Source organism: Rhagoletis pomonella, unplaced genomic scaffold (genome assembly GCF_013731165.1).
Source record: "Rhagoletis pomonella isolate Grant_MI unplaced genomic scaffold, Rhpom_1.0 Rhpom_scaffold_00010, whole genome shotgun sequence".
Classification (NCBI taxonomy): Eukaryota; Metazoa; Arthropoda; class Insecta; order Diptera; family Tephritidae; genus Rhagoletis; species Rhagoletis pomonella.
The window spans coordinates 8,454,354-8,481,081 of record NW_023458564.1 but is presented as its reverse complement, the minus strand read 5'-3'; the positions used below and the strand labels follow the sequence as shown (position 1 = coordinate 8,481,081).

Genomic DNA, 26,728 nt, shown 5'->3' with positions numbered 1-26,728 from the left:
GTACGTTCCAAGCGCTCATAGAAGAGATCCTTTATTATAGCTTTTATTTTATTTTTAGCGCCGAGCGCTTAAAAGCGGATTGTTCGATTAATCAATTGATATGAGTTATAATAAATTTAATAATTGCGCAGTCCTATAGGAAAATATGTTAATACAAATATTTTTTAAAAGTGTGAATATTTTTAAAGAAAATTGTTTGTATATCACTATCATGAGATGATTTGTATTATTTATTATTACCGTGAAGGCGTTATATTCGTTTTTGGATTTAAAAACTATATTATAACAAGATCTCATTTTTAAAATAAAAGATTTTTAAGCCGATTTCATGAATAAGGTATAAACTCTCCTGCCTCTTCTAGTGTGGGGCCGTACGCGCTCGCCCAAAGGAGACTTTTTTTAGGGGGTACCTGGCGGTAGGTATAAACGCTCACCGTTCCCATTGAATGGTTTGCAGACCGTCCCACTGTATTTTAACGGCGCCTCCCGGATACCTCTCCGCCTCCGGGAGTAACAGTGGACTAACCGCAGTACGGGCGTTGCTGTGGCCGACCGTTCTTTCCCCTACCTTTTTTATACGAACGGTTTCGGCTCAGTAGGCGACCAAAGAACCAGAATGAATATGAGCAATAATAATGAAGCCCCGGATCCCTGCACGGAGTTTAGCGAGCAACTGGTGTCTGGGACGCTAACAGAGCCTACATGGCCGATGGATCTCTCGTGCCAGGCGTCTTCATCAAGAGCAGCTATGAGCACACCCCTTGCGGGCAGCTCTTAAGCAGCTCCGGTTGGGGCGTTACTGACACCCGGGGCCCCTCCACGGGCAATAAGAGTGCCAACCACAAGCCCCCTGTTGGGTCACAGTTGGTGAACCGAAACCCTCGTCTCGGTGGTTCAGGGAGTATAAGCGAGTACGCCCAGTAGTACGAGCGAAGCGGGTCAGAAGGGCCGCTTCCAGGCTGCTGAAGAAATTCGGGGACAATCCGGTTCCCGAGAATATGAAGGATGTGGCTCAGAGTGCAAGGGGCATTCTCTCTGAAAGCCGGGAATGGACTCAGGGAAGGGTGCCTTAAAAAACCCTGAACCCACTCCGTCAAATTCAAGGGAACTGGCTCCCAAAAGGCAGCTATCGGCAAACGACGCCGACGGACCATCGAAGAGGTCTAAAACCTCCAGCCATACTCCAACCATAACAGCCCGCCAAACCCTTCATGGGCGCCTCTGGCTTTTAATGAAGTGGCCAAGGACCATTTGGTTCTAGCAGTAATGGACAGGGAACACCCTTGTAGGTCTCTGCCGGGTGTATAAGAATATTAACGAGGAATCTGTCCCAATCCTCGCTCACTGTAATCGAGTCATCAGCTACGACTTTTACTCCATTTCTCTCAAAACCCAAAAAGGGAATGAGGGTAAGCACCGCGAGTGAACCCGATAATCTGCCACCTGAAAAAGGCCTTATTTTGAGAAGGACAGAAAACGCCTCTAGGAAAGAAGTTCAGGAGGTTCCCGAGGTCACTCGTCTGGTGGAGGAATCAGACTCGTCATCAGAAGCGGAAAGCGATACGCAATCCGCTTCTGGGGACGGGTCTGTTTTCTGTCGCTGGACGAGGGATTTCGAGAACCTGTTTCTGGCATCGTAAACGGAGGACGCCGATGATACTATTGTAGAGGTGTCCAAAGGGACCGAGTCAGGAGCTATGGACGGCGACAACTCCTTATAGGCTAGGTCCTACAAATTAACCTTAACCACTCAAAAGCAGCCTCCGCAGCTGTACTCCTGCACCTTAGTGATATTTAAAGGGAAGGAGCTGTGGATATGAATTTGCATATGTAAATGCTACCGTTTTGTTTGTACTCGTATGTGCCTTATATTAAAATGTATCAGAAAAGTAAAATTTACATATGGAAATGTATGTACAGTGGCGGTCAAAAATGCATGAATGAATGAATTTAGTATTTTTTTTTGTTGACAGCGTTTTGCATTTTTTCCATATAAACATGAATTTTTTGTGGAAGAATATGAGCAAGACCGTTTGTGAAAAAATTAAAAAGTCAACACTAAATTTCGCTATTTATATGAAAAAAAACGCAAAAGCCGTCAGAAAAAAAATATTAAAAATCAATGCGATTTTATAGCCGCTCAAAACTTGCACTCATTTGCATACCCTAAAAATTCTGGTTAAAAAGCTCGAAATTTAGATAAAAGAATTTTTCTAAGTGTTAAATGGAAATGAAAGTAAAAGGCACATATTTAATATGAAATTTTCCTTTATTTTCAAATTGAGAAATGTTGAATTCTCAACTTTTTCTCAAACGTAAGTGGAGCGGAACGAAATGAAATCCAGTTACTCTCATTGAAATATTTGTATAGTGTTGCCAATAATACATGTAAGAGAAACACATTTTTTTTATAGGAAAGGAATTTTTATTTATGCAGTTTAACAGCTTATTTAGTAGCTTATTTATTCAGTAAGTTTAACAAAGAAAAATACGGTTGATGTAAAAAATTACTTGCATAATTTGTCTTGAAATTAGACGAATTGCGAATAACAGCGACCGCGGGGTCGAAGAGCCAATTTGCGACTGATGTACAAACAAAACGGTAGCATTTACATATGCAAATCCATATCATGTAAAAGCCCTTTTAGTGCCCAAAATATTATCACACAACACGTCCGTTTGCTAAAATGTTTGCACAAGACTAAAAAACAGGGCTGCAAACCCATTTTGAACCAAACCGGTTGAACCGAACCGTAAATTTTTTCGGGATTCGAACCGAACCGTTTTTATTTTGAAACGAAAAAACCGAACCGAAAACCACTCCCAAAAATGGTTCGGTTCGGTTTAAAATGCAAATCCACTAAAGCATTTTTCAAGTATTGTAATACACAAATGCAACCCGTATAATAAAACTGCAAAAACTTTTTTGTTTGGTGGCAAATCTGTGAGTTGTAATTTCGTCCATATAAAGAATACTTGATTTTTTTTATATAGAAGAAAATGCTTAGCAAAGTCAGTTAAATAAAAAAATGTCTAAAACTCGGATTTTTTTAGTTTGGATTAAAAAGTTTGAATCTATGATGCAATTTTGTTGAAATATTCAAAATTCTGAGTATGTCGTTTTAATCTACATATTCGACTAGGCTCACCACTTGTTCAAACCTTTAAAAGTGTATTAAAATTTTTTAATTTCACTTTGATCGTTGTCACGTCCATATTTTTTCCACCACTATACATGTGGATATTTAAATTTGATCTTAATAACAAAGTCTTTAATATTTATATTATGGATTTGTCATATTTTTGTTATATTTATATACTTTATCATAAAGGAATTGAACCACCTGAACCGAACCGAACCGCGGTTCAGGAGTACTCGTGAACCGGTTCTAGTAACGGTACAAGCTTTTTCTAAGTGGTTCGAACCACCCAACCGAACCGCACCGATTTTTGGAGTGGTTTGTAGCCCTGCTGAAAATATTACAAACATTTTGTGATGCTGTATATAGTCAAATTTATAGAGAAATGTACTGAAAGCAACAACAAAGTACGTTCACATGTATATGCAGCTATCTGCACATGTTTTTGCATACATACTTATGTATGCATGTATGTGTGCAGGCCAATTTAGAAGGGGGGTCCCGGGGGATGTCCCCCGGTCGGACTTTCAAAGGGGTCCGGGTTTTTATGAAAATAAGGTTGGAAAATAAAAATTATGATATTTTTCAAAGTTGGTAAATTTAGAAATTATAATAAATGTGAAAGCATATTTTTCGTACACATGCAAATGTGGCAAAGTCGTAATATATCGTAAGTATCGATTATACTGTATTTATATTCCAAAGGAATTGTTGAACTTGATATTTATGTCCTTTTATTAGCTACGAAGCTATGTTGTCTCTATTTCTTTACATTTACCTTATTGTACTCTGTTTACATTTTTTTGTGCCCGCAGTGGCGGTTAAGCCCAAGGAATATTTAGGGCCGGTTGTTCAATGCCTGATTAGCACAAATCGGAGGTAGAAGCTCCGGTTAAATACAACGACTGCTTTGTCGATCACATGTTATATGCATTATGTCGAAAACGTCGATAATGATGTTTAACCGGCAAGTAGTGATAACCAGACAATGAACAACCGGCCCTAAATAAGGTAGGAGTGATTTTGATATTTCTCTCTTTTGAACACCGACTATAATGTCAAATGATGAATAAACTTTAACCCTTTTTAAGATAGCATTTTCTATTTTTCATTAAAAATTCAATTGCGCACAGTGAGATAGTTTTGAATTGTGTGATTTTTTTTTTGTTTTTCGACCACATCCACTTATAGATACATATAGAAAAATGAAAAGGGGCATAAACTACGAGCGTTGCGGTGCGTGTGGCAAGAGCCAAGTGGTGCGATACTTTAAGGGCCGGTTACTCAATGTCTGGTTAACACTAATCTCCGGTTAAACATAGTTATCGACGTTACCGACTCCCTGTTGTATGCACGGAGTCGAAGACGTCGATAACGATGTTTAACTGCAGATTAGTGTTAACCGGACATTAAGTAACCGGCCCTAAGGCGCCTAGGTCCGAAGATAGAAGACTTCGTTGGGAGAACAGCTGCGGTGTTCAATTGGAAGATTATTTCCGTGTCTGTGAAAATTATTTCAACGCGCATTCGTTTATACCCAGGAGCAGTTCCCATGCGCTTGGAGATTCATGTGCATGAAATGCCCGAAGCACACGAAAATTCAGAAGTGACGATATCATCTGTGGATGCGCAGACTCAAACTGAGTAAGGGCCGGTTACTCAATGTCTGGTTAACGCTAATGTGTGGCTAAACATCGTTACCGACATCTTCGACTCCATGCGTACAACAGGGAGTCGATAAAGTCGATAAATATGTTTAACCGCAGAATAGCGTTAACCAGACATTGAGAAACTGGCCCTATGTCTGCAAGAAATGAGTAGTTTCAAAAAAATCACGCCAGGACCTAGATTTAGGGCCGGTTACTCAATGTCTGGTTAACACTAATCTCCGGTTAAACATAGTTATCGACGTTACCGACTCCCTGTTGTACGCACGGAGTCGAAGACGTCGATAACGATGTTTAACCGCAGATTAGTGTTAACCGGACATTGAGTAACCGGCCCTTACACTGATATACATAAGTATATCATAGCACTCGCACCTCAAGGGTTAATTTGTTTGTCTACAGTTTTTTGACATTATAACTATGAGCCAATTTACACGATGACTTTTCACCCTGGGCGGAAAGTCATGCGTGCCGAGCTTGTACGCAAGAAGTGTAGCGAAGTCAGCGGGGTAGGCAAGCACGCACGGAGAGCGAAATCGAGGGGTTTTTTGACGTTTCGCTTTTATCGGGTTCACTTTTTCGTATTTTTGCTTTGAGTTCGCGATTCGCTCCCCTTTAAAAATGAGGACGAAAGAGTTGACTAAAGAAAATTTTACGCTTAAATGTCAAAAATACGCAAGAAACGCCGCTAAGAAAAAGTCATCGTGTAAATGAACGAGGATTTTCGAAGGCTTTTTTAAAAGTGAACGTGCCAAAAACGCAGGGTGAAAAGTCGTCGTGTAAATTGGCTCTATGTAGCTACAAGAGAGTTCGAGCTAGTTGTGACAACTACCTTATTAAATATGCCTTTTTTAAGCCTTTTTCTCCGTGAACAAATGTTTCATTGCACAGAGCGAATTGTTACACTTTTGTGTGAAAGTTTTGAAGTGCCTCTATTTTTCTTTCAAATATAGACTATTTGTATGCAAATGTATATTTTTTGGTATATTTAGATTTTTAATCAAAAGGATAAAAATATAAAATACTAGATACTTGGTTGTTACAGAGCTTAACTAAAGGCGCACTCATCCCATACAGCGTCAACGATTCTTCTGAAGAGTTGGTTGAAGAGGAAAATTCTGTGTTCGTTTCTTAAACTGTTGCACTCCAATAAGGCAAAAGAAGGCTCAACCTCTTGAACCCACAACCAACTATTTTTTAACACTGCGAAAATTCATAATATGACTTCGATGGTACTTTGCGCACCTCTGTAGCATATTTTTTAGGCGTTTAAAGCTCACGAGATACAACAATACGACACTTACGACACCGTTGTGAATACCCCAACTGTATATGTTAAGCACTCGTTCAATGTTCTAATAATTTACAAAATTTTTAAATAATAAAAACTATGACTTAAGTTCATTATAGCTTTTTAATGTTATTGCTAACATTCGCATTCGCATTCGAACATTCGCATTCCGAAAATTCGCATTCGCGAATTTGAAAAACATGACATTCGAAAGATCCCTAGTGTGTACATATCTGACAGAAAAAGTTATTGTTTTGTCAATATGTAATTAATTAATATTTTAATTATATTTATTTTGCTTAGTTCTAATTCTAAAAGATCCTGCATATGCATGCAAACTCACCGATAGTTACGCGATTGTTTTTTGTACCAATATGTGCATAGATATACACTTACATACATATGTATAATATCAGTGTGTACATACATAAATACTACCGTGCCCTATTAGGGCGGGTCGAAAATTTAATTTTTTATCGAATCCTTTGGTAATAGTGAAAATACATTTTATCATGAAGTCAACAACAAGCCTGCAAAATATTGGTATTTTATTTTAATTGTGAGAGCCCGCGCTCTAGTGTGGCCCACAGCACACTAGTCGAATAAGACCAATTATTTTTAAAAATTCTGGGTTCAGCAAAAAGGTTTGGTGCAAATTATTAGATAATGAATCCGTTAACGCAAAAGCTAAAGTCAAATATCATTCTCGCAGCCCTTTAGGTTATCGTTAATATCAGAGTTATCTGTTTTCAATAAAATATTAATTGTTCTCTTGATAATTGCACTGGCCTATAGTCAAAAGATGTAATGAACAGCATTAATAATGCCTGACGTGCATTTAGGTCGCTGGTTCCAAATATTCTAATCTTTTTTTAATATTAGCTATAGTTTGCGAATTTTTGCAAATTTAGGAACAATTTCGGCAGCTGTAATAGAAAAGCCATTACTTTCCATCATCGTTTAAAAATTTTGTTTATGCAAATGAGTATGGAAACACTGGACAGACACAACTTCTAGAAACACTAATTAGTTTACTTATGTTTATGCATACAATATAAAAATTTGCAAATATAGGAAAATGACAAAAAATTTCGTTCAACATTCTTTTTATTTTAAATTAATTTGTTTATAATCTGAACGATTTTCATCATATTATTATCAGAAATCAGTAACAGTAAGTCTCGCCTTCAATTTGGTAATGGTAAAAAAATGTCTCTTCAATTGTATAAATAACCTTTAAATTAAAGGATTACAGAAAAGTGTGCAAGGGAGTGACTTTTTTCGTTCAACCTAAATACAAAGCAATATCGTCCAATTGGAGAGTCCTCAAAAGGATTTCAGGATATGTTAAAGACTATTGTATATAGCTACAGTCACTTTTTCACATAATGGAATTAACTAAAATATTTATGTATATCTAAACACTTATTTCACGTCCCCTACTTTCATATAACGGCAAATTTACGAATCGCGAAAAATGTGCATCTTCGGTGACTAATGAAACTACTCCGCACCAATTTTCAAGACTGCGTAAATGAACTTTCTCACCTTAATTGTATTATGTTAAAGTATGTAAATACTTATGTGCTTGAAACTACTTATCGAACGATTCCTAATCTTTGACAATACATGTTTGACTTCATTCACCACGATCTTGAAAACTGACCAAATCGGCGTGACCAAGTCCATGGTCATTTCAATATTGTATAAACATCCGAAAACATTAAAACGTTTGAAATAAATCTCGTCTCACTTTTTTGTATTTTTCACTTGGTTGCTGAAGTAATGAAGAATTGAAAATTCATAAGAAAAAATTAGAGTTTTTGTAAGTTTTATCTTAATATCATAAAAACGTGTAGATTTATTGAAAAATAATAAATGAGCGTGAGGTACTGAATTTAATAGCCCTTAATTTGATATATCGTTCTGTTTATAACAATTAACGCCTTCCATAGATATTACAAGCCAAAGTTTCATTTTCAAAATTCATACACTTTGATTCAATTGCGCGGGCTAAAGATAAGGTTTAAATTAATCTTTCTTGGCCAATAACAATTGACTTAGACCTAAGACATCATAATATTACTGTTACAATGCGGTCAAATGCCTTTTGTTTTCTCCATACAAAATCGACCCAGCCTAATGTACATACACTGGCAATCAAACGTGAGTGCATGGTGTTTTTTTATTTAATATTTGCAATGTTTTTCAAGTTAAAATTATTTTATATTTTTTTATAAAAAAAATCTACATAAATCAAACTTTCAAACTCTATACAGAACTTAGAAAAATTCGACGAATTTTCGCCTAAATTTTGAACTTTTTAGTCTGAGTTTTTAGAAAAAGTTTGAGTACGCAGATAGATCGTTTTTTTTAATTCTAGTGAAACAATATCAAGTTTTAAGCGGTTAAAAAATCGCGTTGATTTTTAATGAATTTTTTTCCGATGGATTTTGTTGTTTTATGCATATAAAAAGGGCAATTTGTAAAATATAGCTTTAATTTTTTTTAATGTTGTTTGCAAACGGTTATTCTACAAGAAATTCCATTTTATATGGTAAAAAGTGCAAAAAGCCCTCAGCAATAAAAAATCATTAAAAATCAACACGATGTTTTAGCCGCTTACAACTTGATCTTGTTTCATTAGAATTAAAAAAACCGATCTATCTGTGTACTATAAATATTTCTAAAAATTAAGATTAAAAAGGTCAAAATTTAGACAAAAATTCGTTAAATTTTTCTAACTTCTGTATAAAGTTTGACTTACATACATGGTTTTGTTTAAAGCATGAACCATTTTTTTATAAAAAAAGATAACAAGAAAACTTTAACTTGAAAACCATTGCAAATATTAAACAAAAAACACCAGGCACTCACTTTGGATTGCCAGTGTATATATATTTTATATAAACTTATATGTATTTCAGCTTTCCATACGCATACACATGCATATGTACATAGGTATATCTAAATATATTTATGCACTAAAGTACACATAAATAAATTCGTAAACTCAACGCAAACAAATCGTAAAACCTTAGATAACAAGAAATAAAACAATGCATAACCAAATGTTTGCAAAATATCTGCGTTACTGATTTGTTTGATCTGGTATTGACACTCATCACCCTAGTTGCGTATGCCGGACTCCTGCTGGGGTGTTTATATGTCCACTTCAGGTATAAAAACGTTTGCAAATCCTCACAATTCATCAGTTCTTAGCTGCAATCCTTCGAATCGGTATTATTTTTCGTCGCAATACCGTTAACTAAAGTATAAAACAAAAGAAAAAAATGGCTAAACTATTGTGTTTTGCTTTCGCTTTAGTACTGAGCTCAATATTCATTTCATCAAAAGCGCTGCCCACTCCAGACGAGGACCTTTATTTGGAAAAGGAAGTAAGTTTTATAAAATTAATAAATTATTCCCGCTAACGAGTAAGGGCAACTGTGTGTATTTTAGTACAACCGTGAACTTTTGAATTGGCTAAACTCGGTGCAATATCCACAACCATACGCCGTGCCATGCAAATACTACCCGACTAATAGTTTTACTGGTCCAGTACCTAAAAGAAACTCAGAACTGATAAATTCACTACTTAGCCTACCAAAAAGTATGAACGAAGCTGGAAAGTAAGGTCGCAAAATCCTTATACATATTTATTAAGTTTATCGTTATGCGTTTCGTTGTATTCTAATCAAAACTTATGGAGATAACGTGCAATGATTAAGGATTAAGTATTTATTTGAATATACATATATACACTGACATTAAAAAGTTATTCAAAAATACTCCTATATTAAAGAATATAAATAAGTATGTAATTATATATAGATAATAAAAAATTAATGTTTGGAAAAGTGAATCGTTATAACAATCTAAGTTAATATTAATTTAACAAGAAAATATACTAACCGCTATCGAAAAGAAAAATTATTGCTTTGCTTTTATATTGATGTTACTCTAAATATGTAGAGTTTTGAAAGTACATATCGTCCCGTTTCTGCCTTAACCACGTATCTACAATTTTTGGGTAAACTAATATTTCCACTTATAACAGCTGTTTAAGCATCACACTATTTGAAAATAGAACAAAGACTTAATAAGCGTTCTCACTACTGTTAGTGGAACCAGTATTAAGTAAAAAATGCGTTTATTGTACCCTAGGGGAAGAAATTAAGCATTTTTTCTTACACTCTATAAAATACCTCTATTGCAGATATGAGGTTAAGGCAGAAACGGGACGATATGTACATTCAGGCCTGTGTTTATATCAAAGTACATGAGAGCGATGGAACAATCACTTGGAACATCAAACTGGATAACCACCGAATAGCAAATCGCTAGCTTAGAGAGAAAAGTTGCTAAGTCCACTTTTTATGAAAACTCATGTTTTGATATAGGAGGCTAGAAAAATTAAAAATGGAATGGATAAAGGTCCTTGTTTTATTTAATCTCGTTTATGTTCAATGAAAGGAAAATTTGCTAAGTCCAAAAGATGCACCGAAAATACGATAAGTCCAAAATAGTACGAAATCTTTTAATAAAGATCGAATCCCTCTGATTCATATGGAGTTTTGCTGTGCTTTAAATAGCCAAAATGAAGTTATCAAAGTTTTGCGAAATACTTGCATAATATGGCTATAAGATGTTTTTTTTCCTCACGTGTAAAATTTTTAAAATTGGACTTAGCAACTTTTCACCCCAAGCTAGCTAAATGCCTTTTATTAAAAACTTTTTCATGACAAATATATACACTCAGAAAAAAAATGTTTCTAAAGATTTTGTTTTAGATGTTGCTCGATGGCGCTTTAATATTCTTCTTCTTTTTTGACACAACAACCGTTTTTCGATTTGGGTCAAAAAAACTTCGACTTTTGAAAAGTTGCACCAGTTGGCGTTGAGAGTTCAGCGTCGAGAAGCTGCAGCTAAAACGGACAGCCGGGTAATTTCGCTTTCGACACCCAATCCTGCTTAAACAAGCAACTATTCATCAATCCGGATAAACAGTGACTCAAACAAATGACCACGTGTTGATTTTTTTTAATATTCGTAATGTTTTTGGGAGTTAACTTTTTTTTTGTTTTTTTTTTTTAATTACCGCCCAAGTTTTAAACAAAACCTTATGAATCACAGTTTCAAACTGTATACAAAATTTAGGAAAATTCAACAAATTTTCATCAAAATTGCAACTTTTTAATCCTTTTTTTTGGGTATGCAGTTTTATAGCCCATACAATTTTAGCCAAGTGAAGTGCAAGTCTCAACCGGCTGAAAAATCGTTGATTTTTGACATATATGTAATACTTCTATATTGCTAGTACATTCAAAGTACATTCCCCAACATCAGAGTGCCGAAATATTGAAAAAAGAAAGAGAGATCCGATAAGACAATGTACTCAGAATGACAATTTTACTTTTCTAAATTCAGGAGCGGTTTTACAAATTTTTATTTAAAAACAACTCTTATGAAAAATTAACAAAAAACAAAATGGTTGTAAATCTATGAGAAGCGCTGCGGCCGTTGCTAGTGGCAGAGGATATAAATACCAGTTAGAGCAGGACTTGGCATCAGTTGGCATTTCCAATTTCCAAAGGAAATCGAATAACGTGCTTAATTGGATTCGGCCAACATATAAAATACCACACCGCTTTATGTGTAAATAACTTTTGTCTTTGTTAAGAAAAGATCTTCTATCTTCCAATTTTTCAGATTTCCAAATAACGAGGAGCATCGGAGAAATTCGTCATACCGAGCCCTAACCGCTAAAATAATGTATAGATATATATTTTTTTTTAATTTACTTTTTGATGCAGGTGCTCAAGAGGCATTTATGCATCAAAATTAAATTTTGAAAAAAGTTGTCTTACTTCATTTTCGCGGCTAGGGCTCGATATACATCTCAGCGTGAAGGAAACATGAGACCGTCAAATTTGTGTTTGTTTGTTGAATTCCCTGAACCGCCCCTGTTATGATATGGCACTTAGGGCCAATTTCACAGTGCGTAGTTAACTCAGAATCGGCAGTTAACTAGAGATTTTCAGTACAAAAATCTGTAGTTAACTGCCGATTCTGAGTTAACTACGCATTGTAAAATTGGCCCTTAGTGATACGATACGATACGAGTACCGAGTACAGAATATCGATACTTTTCATGAGTACTGAGTAGTATCGAGGACTCGATACTTTTTGACAAGTACTGAGTAAATATCGCGAATACCAAAACGTATCGACGTTTTAAAAACTTGTTTAGGTAAAAAAAAAATTTCAATATCATGGAAAAATGTTTAAAAACTACCCCATGGACATAACGTTCATATACTTCAATATTGTCATAACTCAAAAAACCGAATAATTAATACATATTTTGTTCTGGTGAGCTACTGGTCATTGCTATGAAATTTTTATACAACATAGAAGAAGAGGTAGCAGCCATGTGGACATTTGGCTCGGTTAAAACTTCTTAAATAATTGGAAAAGGAATCTCTTGCCATACGTTTGATAACACTGGCCCACACAAAAGAAGTGGTCTTTGCTTTTAACCAGATCCACATATCGACAAAGAACATAGATAACAAGAAGGGACAACTCGTTATAATTGTAGCGAAAGTGCGCAACAGGGGCGTGCCTTCTCTTTTGCCCTAGTGCGTTTTTTGATTGGATGAAAAGAGAAGGCACGCCCCTGTTGCGCACTTTCGCCACAATTATAACGAGTTGTCCCTTCATGTTATCTACATTCTTTGATATCGACATGTATTGAGGTCCATTTGACTCGTACACCTCCTAAATTTGGAGTTAATTGCGAAAATTGTGAAAAAAATGGCAAAAACGAGTCATATGGACCTCAGATTTGGATTCAGTGGGTCGAAATATGTGGCGACAAGTGGGTCTGGTTAAAAGCACACACCATTTTTTTTTGTGCCGGTGTAAAAATTGGGTTAGGAGGGTGGTCTTCGGCTCGATAACTAGGCAATTCTCCAGAATAACGAAGCCTTCGTTTTCCAATGTATTCTACCTTGCTTTTAAATTCGAAATCCAGCCCGCTTTCGAAGAAGTTTTAGTTGCTTTTAAAAGCTTCAAATAAGCCTTTTGCTATAAACATTTATTTTACGCTTTTAAACTTATTGCAAGTTCTTTTCAAAAACTCCGTTTGAAATGCTTGTTAGATCAGACTTCAGCTATTGGAAGTAATGTCTATTCAATTTACAAAAAGAAAGAGGTCATATGTATATGTAAAGCAAGCAATCTGATTTTTGTTAACTTTTCGCGTTTGCCCTAAAAATACTTGGAAGTACGAGTATTATCGATACTTTTTTGCGAATATGATTCTTTTCTAGAGTATTATAAATGAGTACTAGTATCGATACTTTTCTAAAAAGTTCTATCCCTAATGGCACTTCATTCTATGCTCCCCAAAGGAGCAAGTAGGGAGCAGTACAAAAGCAAAGTAAAAAAATAATAATTTCTATCAATTCTCAGAAATAAATATCATTTTGATTAGTAAGATAAAATATTTTCTTTTAAAAAAACGTTAATTTATGTACAAACATGTATGTATGTATGTACGTGTTTTAATATGTATACCACATAGAAAAGAAGAAAAAACCATGTTTATATATAAGTACACTTAATAAAACCATCAAATGGTTTACAAAAACGCCACTATTTTATTAAAACAAAAATATAATATAAGAATTTAAATTTGCATGCATCGCTTTTTAAATGCTTTACTTGAGCGCTCACCAAGGGCTTCTTTTGAAGCAGCAAGGGAGCGCTTCTTTCTAATGACACCCAATGTTAAAATACAATGAAGTGTGAAATACGGAAGGGGGCACTTACTGCCGATTATGGAGCGCTCCAATAGCACAAATGGAGCGCTTCTAGCCCAGTTGGGTATACACGTATATAAGCTATAAAACTGTATAAAAATTTGTTAAATTTTCCCAAATTTTTTATAAAGTTCGAAACTGTGATTTATATGGTTTTGGTTAAAGCTTGGACGGCATTTATATAAAAAAAATAAAGAAAAAAATTTTGCTCGAAACACATTACGAATATTAAAAAAAAAATCAACACGTTCTCTTGTTTGAGTCACTGTATGTAAATAAGCAGTTGAGCAATCCCGGGAGAAGAGTAGAAATGAGAAATTAAAAAAATTGGTGCTTACACTTTTGCTAAGGGCCGGTTGTTCAATGTCTGGTTATCACTACCACTACACTATCGACGATTTCAACATCATGCATGTAACATGTGATCGATAAAGCAGTCGTTGTACTTAACCGGAGCTTCTACCTACGATTTGTGCTAATCAGACATTGAACAACCGGCTCTAAATGTTTGGCTGAGCTTCTACTCCGATTTGTGGTGTGCGTCTTGATGTTATTACACAAATGGAGGGACCTACAGTTTTACGATGCCTTCGAACGACAAATGGATTTATGAGAAGTTTTTTCACGACTGAAATACACTCTGAGGTTTGCCATTGCCTGCCGAGGGGCGACCGCTGTTTAGAAAAAACCTTTTTCCATAAGTTTTTTGAGATGTTGCTTTGAACAAGCATCGAACCCACGGAGTGGTAGTACGCTGCCAGACAGAACTGCTGACTTAAGATATAGAAGGAACACTTCTTGACGCTTTTGAAAGGCGACAACAGTGATTATGGTTGACCAAGGGGAGCCCCGGCCAATGTATAGAGACGATACAGGGCGAAGAAAGTGCGAATTTACCTCGCCCCTTTCAGTCCAGGGTCTACCAGGGTTGCCAACTTTTGCATTCTTGAAACCGGGACACTCAATATTAAGAAAGAGGGTAGGTAAAGTAACATATTAAATGACATAAATTTTAATACTTAATTTTGACAAATTTTTATTTAGAACAACAAAGCAATCTAAAATTTCATAGGTACATACAAATATTCATAGAACAACAAAAAGATATAAAATTTGATGAATACATAAAAATTTTCATAAAACGATACCTCAGTGATAATACTTTAAATAACTTTAAAGATAGATTAGAATTAAAATAAAAATCACACCAAGTTATAAATTTCTATATATCGTTACCTTGATTCACTAAGGGCCGTTTGCACCATGTCTAGTTAACGCTAACTGGAGGTACATCCTTCAGTTACGCACGTTAACTGCTTTATCGATCACATGTTATATGATGGGTGTCGATTACGTCGATAAAGATGTTAAACTGGAAGTTAGAATTAACTAGACATGGTGCAAACGGCCCTAAGGCCCTATCCAAGGCGAATTTATAAAAGGTGGTGTTACTAGTTCAGCTGATTTTGTGTATGTGTTTCGCCGCACGGCAAGGTGTATTAAACAAGGTGGTGTTGGGGCGACAGCTGAGTTTTTCGCCGTGGAGGCCATTACGTCAAAATGATGTGTTTGTTGTAACTCATACCAATGACAGTATGGACATCAGCGTATAATTTGTTAGTGTAATTTTTTACTTATATACGGCCAACACCACCTAGTTAAATATGCCTTGCCGCACGGCTTCTGATATCAAATTGAATAATTTTGTTTGAATTTCTACACACACTCTTACAGATTTTGACAGTTTATGCCGCCAAAGCAAAAACAAAATACATGTAAATTTTTGTTTTTGTACTCTTGCTATCACCTTATATTAATTCGCCTTGGCCCTATCCAACAAATTTTTTATTTTACAAAAGCAGCAAAAAACAATCAGGGGATTCCCTTAAACTCATAAAGTCTTACAGGCTAACCTAATATTCAAGCACGCCGCCAATTTACTGTCAAAAATTTCTCATGCACATACAACTTACATATATGGGACCAACCGAAACTGAACGGCGTGCGTATGAAGCTAACTCAATTTCCAATTTTGTTCTACGTGAAATTTTGGTTTGACGTTTCGCTCATTGAAATCAATTGCACGCAAGCCGTGAATATTAGGTTAGCCTGTTAAACTTTGTAAGACTCGTAAGTTTACGAGGCTTTTATGGGAACGCCCCCTTTGTGAAAAGGTGTAAAGATGGAAAGATCAGGTGGAGAAGGACTTGGCTTCACTTGGCGTTTCCAATTGGCGTCAGTTGGCACAGAAGAGAAACGACTGGCGTGCTTTGCTGAACTCCGAACAAGAAGAAGAAGAAGAAGGCCTTGAATTGAGCTTAAGGGCCGGTTACTCAATGTCTGGTTAACACTAATCTGCGGTTAAACATCGTTACCGACTTCTTCGACTCCATGCATACAAGTGGGAGTTGGTAACATCGAAAACCATGTTTAACCGCAGATTAGTGTTAACCAGACATTGAGGAAACGGCCCTTAGGGCCGGTTGTTCAACTGTGATTAGCACAAATCGGAGGTAGAAGCTCTGGTTAGGTAGGGCCGGTTGTTCAATGTCTGGTTATCACTACCACTACACTATCGACGTTCTCGACATCATGCATATAATATGTCATCGATAAAGTAGTCGTTGTACTTAACCGCAGCTTCTACCAAAGAACGTAGAACGATGAAAAGAGAAGGCACGCCCCTGTTGCGCACTTTCGCCACAATTATAACGAGTTGTCCCTTCTTGTTATCTACGTTCTTTGATTTGGCCAAGGCCTGTCTCTCCAGCAACACACCCCAAAAACTCTTTGGTGAACTTGTATGCTGCTACAACAACAACAACAAATCATGGGCAACTCTTAACTTTTGCGCGCATGATGTGGATCATTTTGACAACCAAACAGTTTTTGGAGAAAAAACTTCACCTGGCAGCTCGGTTTATAAATTATTGATATTTGTATTGAAAATCGATAGCAGCTGCATTTTGCATTTAAAATCGATATGCTTCTATGCTTAAAATTGATAACTGTACCTGTCGTAATACACCATGTTATTGTAATTATTTTTGCATAATCAGCATGATTCAATAATACAAGGTTCGATAAACTGACAGTTGTCTCTCTCGCACCGCTCCCTTAGCAGTGGCACCGTGTTGCTTCTTTGCAAATTTACATGGAAACAGTGTAGCTTTGTTGTGAAATAAAAGTATAAGCTTTTGTGCAATATGTTTATTTGTATATGCATATGAAGCATATTTAACTGATGAAAACATAAGCATTGGATGTTTACATCAATCTCATAGTAGTCTTATTTTAATTTTGAGTCATTTTGCAGTTTTTATACGGCTAAATAGCATATAAATTACGTAATACACGTGGATATATCAACATTACGTTCAACATTTCGTTTAAAATGCCAGATTTCCTGCAAATACATTAGAATTTACGAAAGGAGTTTCACTACTAATTGCCTACTTTGCGTACTTTTCTACTACCATTTTCGCAACAAGGGATTGCATTCTTGCCCTTTCTCTGACCTTCGTAAATGCAACCTTTTGTAAGGGAGTGTCAAACCGTAGCTGTCAATAATTATCTAACCTTGTATTATTGAATCATGCATAATCAGTACATTTTAAATACTCGTATTCAATGTTATATGCTAATTTACTTATTGCGAATCGATAATGTCCTATTACTTATAAAATGCACAGAACTACAAGCCCAAAAATCTACGTTCAGACAGAGAAATTTTTGTTGTTGTTGTTGTTGTTGTAGCAGCATACAAATTCACCAAAGACTTTTTGGGGAGTGTTGCTGGAGTGACAGTCCTTGGCCAGATATAAATCTGGGTCGTTCCGGTTGCGTAGACCCGACTGTCGTGGGAACGAGAAATTTTTGTCGCGGCAACTCGTTAAGCCTGCTATACAGTTCAATGCGAGCGTGAGCGTGAGCTTTTTATTTTGACCAATATCTTCGTTATTACTTAACTTTTTGCAAAAGTGGGAGAGGGAGTGACGAGGAAGGGGGAGGGCACCGAGTTGCTCGTGCTCGGGCAACACGCTGTGTGCTCTCGTTCGTCTGAGTAATTCTAGTTGGCCGTTCATAGCTGACAACAACAATTGTGTCCAAAAGAATTGCTCTGTGTGAACGCGAAGGGCCACACCAAAAGAGAAATTGCCGAAAATGAGCAACAAAAGTTTCTCTGTGTGAACCCAGAAGGGTTCTGAAGGGTCCCAGAACACACGGCGATTTTTGTTGCCGCAACTCGGCGTTCGTCGGAGAGAGCGTGACGAGGAAAGGAGAGGGGCACCGAGTTGCTCGTGTTCGGGCAACACGCTTTGTGCTCTCGTTCGTCTGTGTAAATTGAAAAGCTGTTCACAGCTGACAACAACAATTGCAACCGAGAACGTTAAACGACTTTTGGTACGATTCAGACTGTCATCTCTAGGGTATTATGCTGACATTTTCATTTGTTTATATTGAGCACTTTACACAAACGAAGATGCAATAATTTGTCTACGCTGCAATTCTCAAGGAAGAAAGTACAATTCATTATTTTAACGCAATTGTAAATATGGCCGGGTTTGTAGCAGTCCACACTGGTAGGAGCCTTTAAATAATTAATTAAAAGAAAGATACATATGCATATAATTATTTGTATGTACTTTCATTCTTTATTTAGGTGCTGGAAATTGCATAGATGAAACCAAATACCAGCGCGTTATCAAAGAAGCCTGTGTACGAGCCACAGACATACTTAAAAATGGTGGTTCCGCAATGGACGCAGTTGAGGCGGCGATAATGCGTCTCGAAAATTGTGGCAATACTAATGCCGGGTTCGGGTCCAACCTCTGTTGGGATGGGCGAGTGCAATGTGATGCATCCATAATGAATGGTTCGAATTTACATTTTGGAGCCTGCACAAACGTGAGTACAGTACGAAATCCGATACGATTAGCTCGTTTGATATGCGATGGGCAGTCAACTATGCTATCAATGGAGCGCATACCGCCAATGGTAATGGCTGGTAGTGGCGCAGAAAGGTATGCTGAAGAACTAGGTTGCACGATGATCGACGCCAGCGCCATGATTTCTTCCAAGGCAAAATTCTCATATAACCACTATAAATCTAAAATAGCGGCAGTATCACCCGCAGCAGAAGGAACCACTAGCACAAGTAATGGGATGTCAACGTTACCAGTTGTCTCAGCTCAAGTTAGTGCCCTTGATACTGTTGGAGCAGTGTGTGTGGATAGTAACGGGAATACAGCTGCTGGTTGCAGCTCTGGTGGGCTATTATTGAAGGTGCCAGGACGCGTGGGTCAGGCAGCCACCTATGGTGCAGGTTGCTGGGCCACTAACACCAATGAAATCTCTGTAGCGACTTGTACCACCGGAAATGGTGAATATTTAATGAAAACATTTTTGGCGAGAGAAATTTGTGGAGACTTGCTAGCAACCGATTGTGCTGTAACAAGCTTACATAAGAGTTTTAAATGCAAATTTTTGGAGTCACCATTTCTTCCTGTCGATCAAGAATTGTATGCGGGCGCGCTCTCGCTGATCTATTATCCGCAAGGTAACACTGGGGAAGTTCTATGGAGTCACACAACGAAATCTTTTTGTGTGGGATACATGTCCACACAACAGAAGGCGCCGAAGGTCAGTGACCTATTGAGTAAATCATTTAATGTATTAAAAAAAAAAAATAATAATCTTTTCTTCTGCGAAATTTCAGTTTATTTATTCACCACTGCCAACATATAGTATGCCAGGCAGATCGTGTGTCGTCAATGGGCATAATTTCCATTTACATGTCTAGTCGCCGGCAGCGCAGCTACTGTAGCCGCCGTTAATAATGAGAGCATTTATTGAGATTGCTAGCGCTGCATACATATATTCGTCATTCTTTATTTCCGTACTTTATTGGGTAACTACATGTTTATTTATGCAAAACATTACAGTTCGGCAAGACGAAGATAAAAATAAATAAAATCCATTTTACATTCACATACATATTTAAAATAAGAAGAAATAAGCACAATTGTGATTTAAAAGTTTCAATTGGAAGTAATATTTATTCATTAGTTGTGAACTTACGATGTATGTAAAGTTTGCACTAAATTAAAAAGGAGATTTATAAAAGATAAATGCATATAAAAATATATGTGTATATAAAACATTTAACATATATAGCATGTATATAATATTAATAGCCATTTTAACTAAAAAATATTTTTGAATTTAATTGTGAGAAACTGCTTTTAATTTGCCAAAGCGAATAGTGACCATAGCCTCGATCACATTAATGTAGACAATTATAGTTTATAATTTTTCATTTATGTAAGTATGTACTTAATACTCGTCATGTCTGTGTCTATTATATTAGATGAAGGCAAATATGGTATTTTGAACGATTACAATATATAATGTATTTTGTAGTATTATGTAAATGTTATGCTTTTTCTATGTATAAACTAAGAAATGTATGCATTTATACTTACGAAATCATTTTATGTTGTCTAACTAATCACTTAAATGTTAAGGTAGCCTAACGCTATGTAGTTCTTTCGTTGTAGCGTACGTTTGGAATAGCTTTAAAATAGTTGTAATTTATTTGTATAATTATTATTATTTTGTAATGCTTTTCAAATTCTATGTTGTTTATGCAGTAAAGAAACTTCATGTGCGTAGTTTTTAAGAAACAATGCAAATAAAATATTGACAATCAATGTATCGTCACTACACACGAATAAAGGCGCGCTAGTGTTTTGACGGCGAACAAAGACCCTTAAAGAAAACTTCGCCGAAGAAAGACGTAAAACCTAGTTGACGGCGAAGAAGGACGCGTTAACACAGATGTATACCTGTAGCTCATTTCTGTAACAATTCTCTACCAAGGCGAATTGAGATATAAATTCGCTGCCCTGTTCTCTACTGCTAATGAGTAGTAGAGAATGATGTATATTCTCTATCACTAGAGAAATAATCGGTAGAGAAGAGTTACAGAAACGAGCTACTGGCCAAGGACTGTCGTTTCAGAATCATTCCACAAAAACTCTTTGGAGAATTTACATACTGTTACATACACATAGTCGACCGCGAAAATAAGGGGCTTGTTCGAGTTGCAATCACAACCGCAGTGTAGCGCGAATTATTAAAGTATCACGTTCGGTCTGAATTTCTAGCAACGTATTGTCAGTTGGGCAGTTGCAACAGTGTTGCAAATTTTCATCAGTGCAGTAGTAATGCCGCTTTTATTACGTGCCTCGAACAGGACCAAGTTTACGGGTCTTTCTTCGCCGTCAAATATTGTAACGCGTCTTTCTTCTCCGTCAACTATGTTAAGAGTCTATCTTCGCTGAAGTGTTTTTACGCGTCTTTTTCGCGGTCAACTTTTGAGCTTCGTGTCTAGTGACGGTATGTAGTAGTTATAAAATAATTGTGTCACAGCTTAAGTTTTCTCTATATGTGTATGTTTATAATAAGAAATGGGAAATATACATGTTTTGGAAAATTATAATTATTTATATTCGAAGGAATAATACATATGTTCAGTCCCGCATAAAATTATTGTAAAATTTTTGGCTTTAAATTTTTTTTCGCGGAAACTTGATAAAAATATAGTTAATACTTCAACAAAAAACATTTCTTCAAAAAACTTAACTTTGCGCAAAACTCATGAAATTAAACGCGGTTTTTAGCAACTATAAACTTGCCCTTTATATTTTAAAATTTAATGGGCAACAAAATTGCTTTTTCCAAATTTTTCTAAAAAATGGTATTAGAAAGTTGCTAATTTTTTGAATTTTTCTAAGTTATTCACAAAGTTTATAAATTTATTTTATTGTTGTAGTAGTATAAACTATATTTTTATAAAAAAACGCTTAAAAATTAAAAAGCAAACAATTTTGCATATGTATATTGTGAGGATTTCTCTGTGCCAACAATTTTATGCGGGACCGTATTTGGGTAGATATAATGACAATTTCGTACATCTAAATTCATTGAATATGGTATGAATCAAATGGGGAAATGAGAATACCCAAATGAATTTAATTTGGAGAGATTCAGCTCAGCTTAGATGAGTGAAATGTGCCGTGCCTATGAAATTCAATGTAAACTTAAATAAAATTCGATCATTTACAAAAATTTAATACTCTCGCTTAAAAGGCAGGGCAATAAGTAAAATAGTAAAGATATATATTAAAATCATACTGATTAATTATTAAATTTAATGAGGCTTTCATGACATGTAAAAAAAATTACAATAGGGGAGTATGTGCAAATTCATTTAAACAATTTTAAATGATTAAATATTCGAGTTGGGGCATATATTTTGATGACAGTAGGTGTTATTGCATTAAGCAACTTTTGTGCTTCAAAAAAGTCAAAAAGAAACAGAAGGCACAATATATGTAGATCATAAGTCTATTTAGTATATCGCCGATACACTTAACTCATAAAAAACTTATTAGCGTACATGCATTTACAGCTAACTATTATTAAATTGCTATTGTCTAAACACATCCATATTCATACCAAATACTATTACTTTTATCTTCTGTGCGTTTTCGCTGCAATTTATCATCCTGCTGCGCTGTTGCTGACGCCGCAGACACTGGTGTAGAATTATTGTTTGGCGTTAATGTTGGCTCACGACATGTACCGTCGGCTATGCTGCCCTCAGTACCAGCACTACTACCAATCGTCGTATTAATGCGATTATACATAAGGAATGTTGTTGGATTTTCGTTTATCGTTGGTACTGGTGTCGCATTTGTAGGTGTCTGCGGTTCAGCAACACCAACTCCTATATCGGCGCCCATGCATGCGCCACTTGCACCTAAGGTGGTCGATGATGAGCAAGCGCTTGAATTCAAGGGTGAATGCGATGTCGACAGTCGTCCACCTATGCTTACATCACTACTATTGCTATTTGATGTTTCGGGTATTTTTTGGTTTTCATCAATTAAATAAACTGTGCGTCGGGAACCGGCTGTACCCAGTGTCAAGCTGCTACCCGTCACATCTGGCGCTTCAAGACTATTAAAGAGAAAAGAAACGGAAATATTTATATTAAACACTTTTCAAATTTTTACAACAACGAAAAAAGCGTTATACGGGTAAAGGGCTTTTAGAGAGAGTTTACGTATTAATGCGACGTGTAATGCTTGTATGCAGTATTTATATTAATAGCACATTATTGTTAATCTCTAATGTGCCATAGAATATACGATCAATTATTTTTTGGCTGCGTTATGAAAAGGATTAAATACACACTTCGATATATATATATATATATATACATATTAGGGCAGGTCGATTTGTAGGGGCCCAACAAAATTAACAGAGGCACATCGCGATTATGATTATTGGGTAATTTCAAGCATTTTTGCCCCAGAAACCATAGGTCTAAAATGAATTTCGAGCCAGCGATTTTTTCTGTCTAGTTTTTTTTTCAAAAAGTGGCTCACCTGTTGAAACAACTGTATTGAAAACTAGCCAAAATGTGAATCTGGGGATTTTTGGGGTCGAGAAATCCATTTTTGGCATTAATTTTTTCTTTTGAGGGCCGACAGAGGGCGCTTCCGTATTTTTTTTTAAATTTCAACGCCTTTTTTCCAAAAATCGACAACATTGTTGCGAAAATCCACAAAATTTGATTTTCTCATAATGCAATTTCAATTTTTAAATAGCCTAAAATGTTCAGCCGTGAAAATTAGGGAGAAGGAAGGTGTATTCATGCACAACTTATATCCATTTTATTCAATTTAGGACAAAAAATTCGTTTCTTTTTCATGTGTTCTATGAATTTTACAAAACAAATTCTTTTCTTATTTTAATATATTTTTTTTTATTCAAAAATTCAACTTAAAAGATAAAAACATGAAATGTAAATGAAAACAAGAGCAGCGCTGTCTTCGGCTATGCCGAAGGCTTCATACCTTTCATGAACATCTGCAAATTTTACTTTGACAGATTACTGTTTTTGAATACATCTGCATACATCGGTAGAGGAGTTACATACTTATATAAAAAATCGCATCTAAACAATCAGAGGTATGGAAGATATACTTTATATGACACCAATCTAAGTGATTTTCACCGCTATGTGATCGGTATGTAAACCGGTAACACAATTTATTGGGTTTAGTTTCGTACATAAAGGAGATATATGGCAAAAACTGGTATCTTAACAATCAGTGCTATAGGAGATAAAGCTTATACAGCATAGATTTTGACGATTTTCTCAGTAGACTTTGTATTATTATTTATAAAATATCTTACGAAATTTATCGGTTTTAGCTGAACAATCAGATGTATGGAAGATATACATATGTTGTAGCCATCCGATCCTTGTTATTTTCACTGTAAGTATTCTGTTAATAATGAGTGAAAATGGTGCGAAATTTCATGTTACTAGCTGCATAAATGGAGGAGTTATGATAAAAGACCTCATATCTGAACAATCAGTTGTATGGAGGCTGCAGGTTATAGTGACCCGATCTTTGTTATTTTCGCTGTAAGTCTTCTGTTGATAATGAGTGAAAACAGCGCGAAATTTCATGGTCCTAGCTACATAAATGGATGAATTATAACGAAAAATCTCATATCTGAACAATCAGTTGTATGGGAGCTATAGGTTATAGTTACCCGATCTTTTTAATTTTCACTGTAAGTTTTCTGTTGATAATTATTGAAAACAGTGCGGAATTTCATGTTCCTAGCTATATAAATGGAGGAGTTATAACGCAAAATTTTATATCTGAACAATCAGTTGTATGGGAGCTATAGGTTATAGTGACCCGATTTTGTAATTTTCACTGTAAGTATTCTGTTGATAATGGGTGCAAGTATTGAACAATCAGATGTATGGAAGATATATGTTGTAGTCATCCGATCCTTGTTATTTTCACTGTAAGTATTCTGTTAATAATGAGTGAAAATGGTGCGAAATTTCATGTTCGTAGCTGCATAAATGGAGAAGTTATAATGAAAAATCTCATATCTGAACAATCAGTTGTATGGGAGCTATATGTTATAGTGGCCCGATTCTTCCGGTTCCGACAAATGATTAATACATTATAAAAATACACCCACCTACCAAATTTGATCCGGATATCTCGAAAACTGAGAGACTAGATTGCATACAAACAGACAGACAGACGGACAGACGGACATGGCTAAATCAACTCAGCTCGACGTTCTGATCATATAAGTATACATTTTCATGGGTCTATCTCTTTTTGTTCAGGTACTTACAAACATCGAACCAAAGTTATAATACCATTTCATGCTCATGAAAGGTATAAAAAACACGGATTATACGAATATGATTGACATGAATGATAATTCAGTCATATTCGAACCACCATTTAATTTAACCTTATGACAATAAAGAACAATATCTAGAAAACAAATATCCACCGCTGCCTGATCCGAAAATTCCACACATACAAGGAACAGAAAGATTCGTTCAATTGCTTGCTAGCGTGTCCAAACGAGTTTTAGAACAGCATAGAGAAGTTATGTCAGTGACATTTGAAAGCCGTGAGAAATTCCCTAGACATGAAAGCGAAAAAGACTTTCAAAAATAACTCGCTCTCGATTCTTTTTTCGTCTTGCTGTTCCTTCTGATTGAATTCAAATTAATTTTTTTCATTTACATTTGTGTAATATGTAAAATAAAAAATAAAAATAAAATAAATAAAAAATTAAAAAATAATAATTTATTAACGCTGAACATTTTAGGCTATTTAAAAATTGAAATTGCATTATGAGAAAGTCAAATTTCGTGGATTTTCTCAAAAATGATGTCGATTTTCGGAAAAAAGGCGTTTAAGCCCAAAAAAAGTACGGGAGCGCCCTCTGTCGGCCCTCAAAAGAAAAAATTAATGCCAGAAATGGATTCATCGACCTCAAAAACACCTAGGTACACAAATTGGCTAGTTTTCAATACAGCTGTTTCTACAGGTGAGCCACTTTTTGAAAAAAAAAACTAGATAGAAAAAATCGCTGAGTCGGAATTCATTTTAGACCTATGGTTTCTTGGGCACAAATGCTTGAAATGACCCAAATAACCATAATTGCGATGTGCCTTTGATGCAAAAAATTTGACCCGCCCTAATATGTATATACATATATGCAAATGAAACAAATGTGCGAGAAAATGCAGTCAGTTGCCATAGAAAAATGCAAGCAATTAATTTATGTCATATGTGAATACAAAAAACATTATTACTTGGCAGAAATCCCGTAATTTTGCGCCAACCAACGTCACACACCGTAAAACATTTCAAAAATCTTATACTCTTATGACCAGGCAAATTGTTTAAAATAGTGGGTGTAGGCGTACGCCAGTGCATATAAAAGACAGCAACAGCTGCATTAAAATAAGATTTTGAATACAGCGATTTACAAGGTCAAGGTTGTCAAATAGTGAAATTAAAAACATTTCTTCTTCGTATATGATAGTAACGTTCAGGGACTGCGGTATGGACTACGTAACTACGAAATCTTGTGCTTAGTTTAATGACTTGTGACACATATTTAAAAAAAAATTATATGTACATATTTACAAACATATGTATATGCATACATATTTACAAACATATCTCACATGTGGAAAAAGCAAAGTCAGATTCTAATGCTCTCACCCCTTCAGGATTGTTCTATGTTAAAAAATATACCCCCATTTTTCGTGGAGATGGTATAGAATTCTTGAAAATTAATGTTTTCTCTGTTTCTCTTTAGGAGACTTCCAGTACGTAATTGTTCATTTAAAAATTTTTTAATACCAGCGATTTTTTATATGTC

General features: G+C 35.7%; 4 protein-coding genes across 7 annotated transcripts in view; 3 read left to right on the top strand and 1 right to left on the bottom strand.

Annotated features, from left to right (window-relative positions):
* LOC118746001 (integrin-linked protein kinase-like) overlaps positions 1–26,728 on the top strand; it is a 263,182-nt gene that overhangs the window by 22,818 nt on the left and 213,636 nt on the right. The window lies entirely within an intron of this gene.
* On the top strand, positions 9,328–10,031 carry LOC118746010 (protein PDF). Its single transcript, XM_036479728.1, has 2 exons — positions 9,328–9,496; positions 9,561–10,031. The coding sequence occupies exons 1-2, from the start codon at positions 9,392–9,394 to the stop codon at positions 9,732–9,734; spliced, it is 279 nt and encodes a 92-aa protein (XP_036335621.1). The 5' UTR covers positions 9,328–9,391; the 3' UTR covers positions 9,735–10,031.
* On the top strand, positions 18,352–19,918 carry LOC118746003 (threonine aspartase 1). Its single transcript, XM_036479721.1, has 3 exons — positions 18,352–18,510; positions 18,591–19,570; positions 19,647–19,918. Exons 1-3 carry the CDS (start codon positions 18,483–18,485, stop codon positions 19,728–19,730), a joined length of 1,092 nt encoding a protein of 363 aa, XP_036335614.1. The 5' UTR covers positions 18,352–18,482; the 3' UTR covers positions 19,731–19,918.
* Positions 19,956–26,728, bottom strand: part of LOC118745991 (girdin) — an 18,662-nt gene continuing 11,889 nt past the window's right edge. For all 3 annotated transcript variants that reach the window (XM_036479700.1, XM_036479702.1, XM_036479701.1), the window contains one exon: positions 19,956–22,954. In XM_036479700.1, coding sequence (XP_036335593.1) covers positions 22,429–22,954 — 526 coding nt within the window. In that variant the 3' untranslated portion in view covers positions 19,956–22,428. The remainder of the gene's footprint in view (positions 22,955–26,728) is intronic.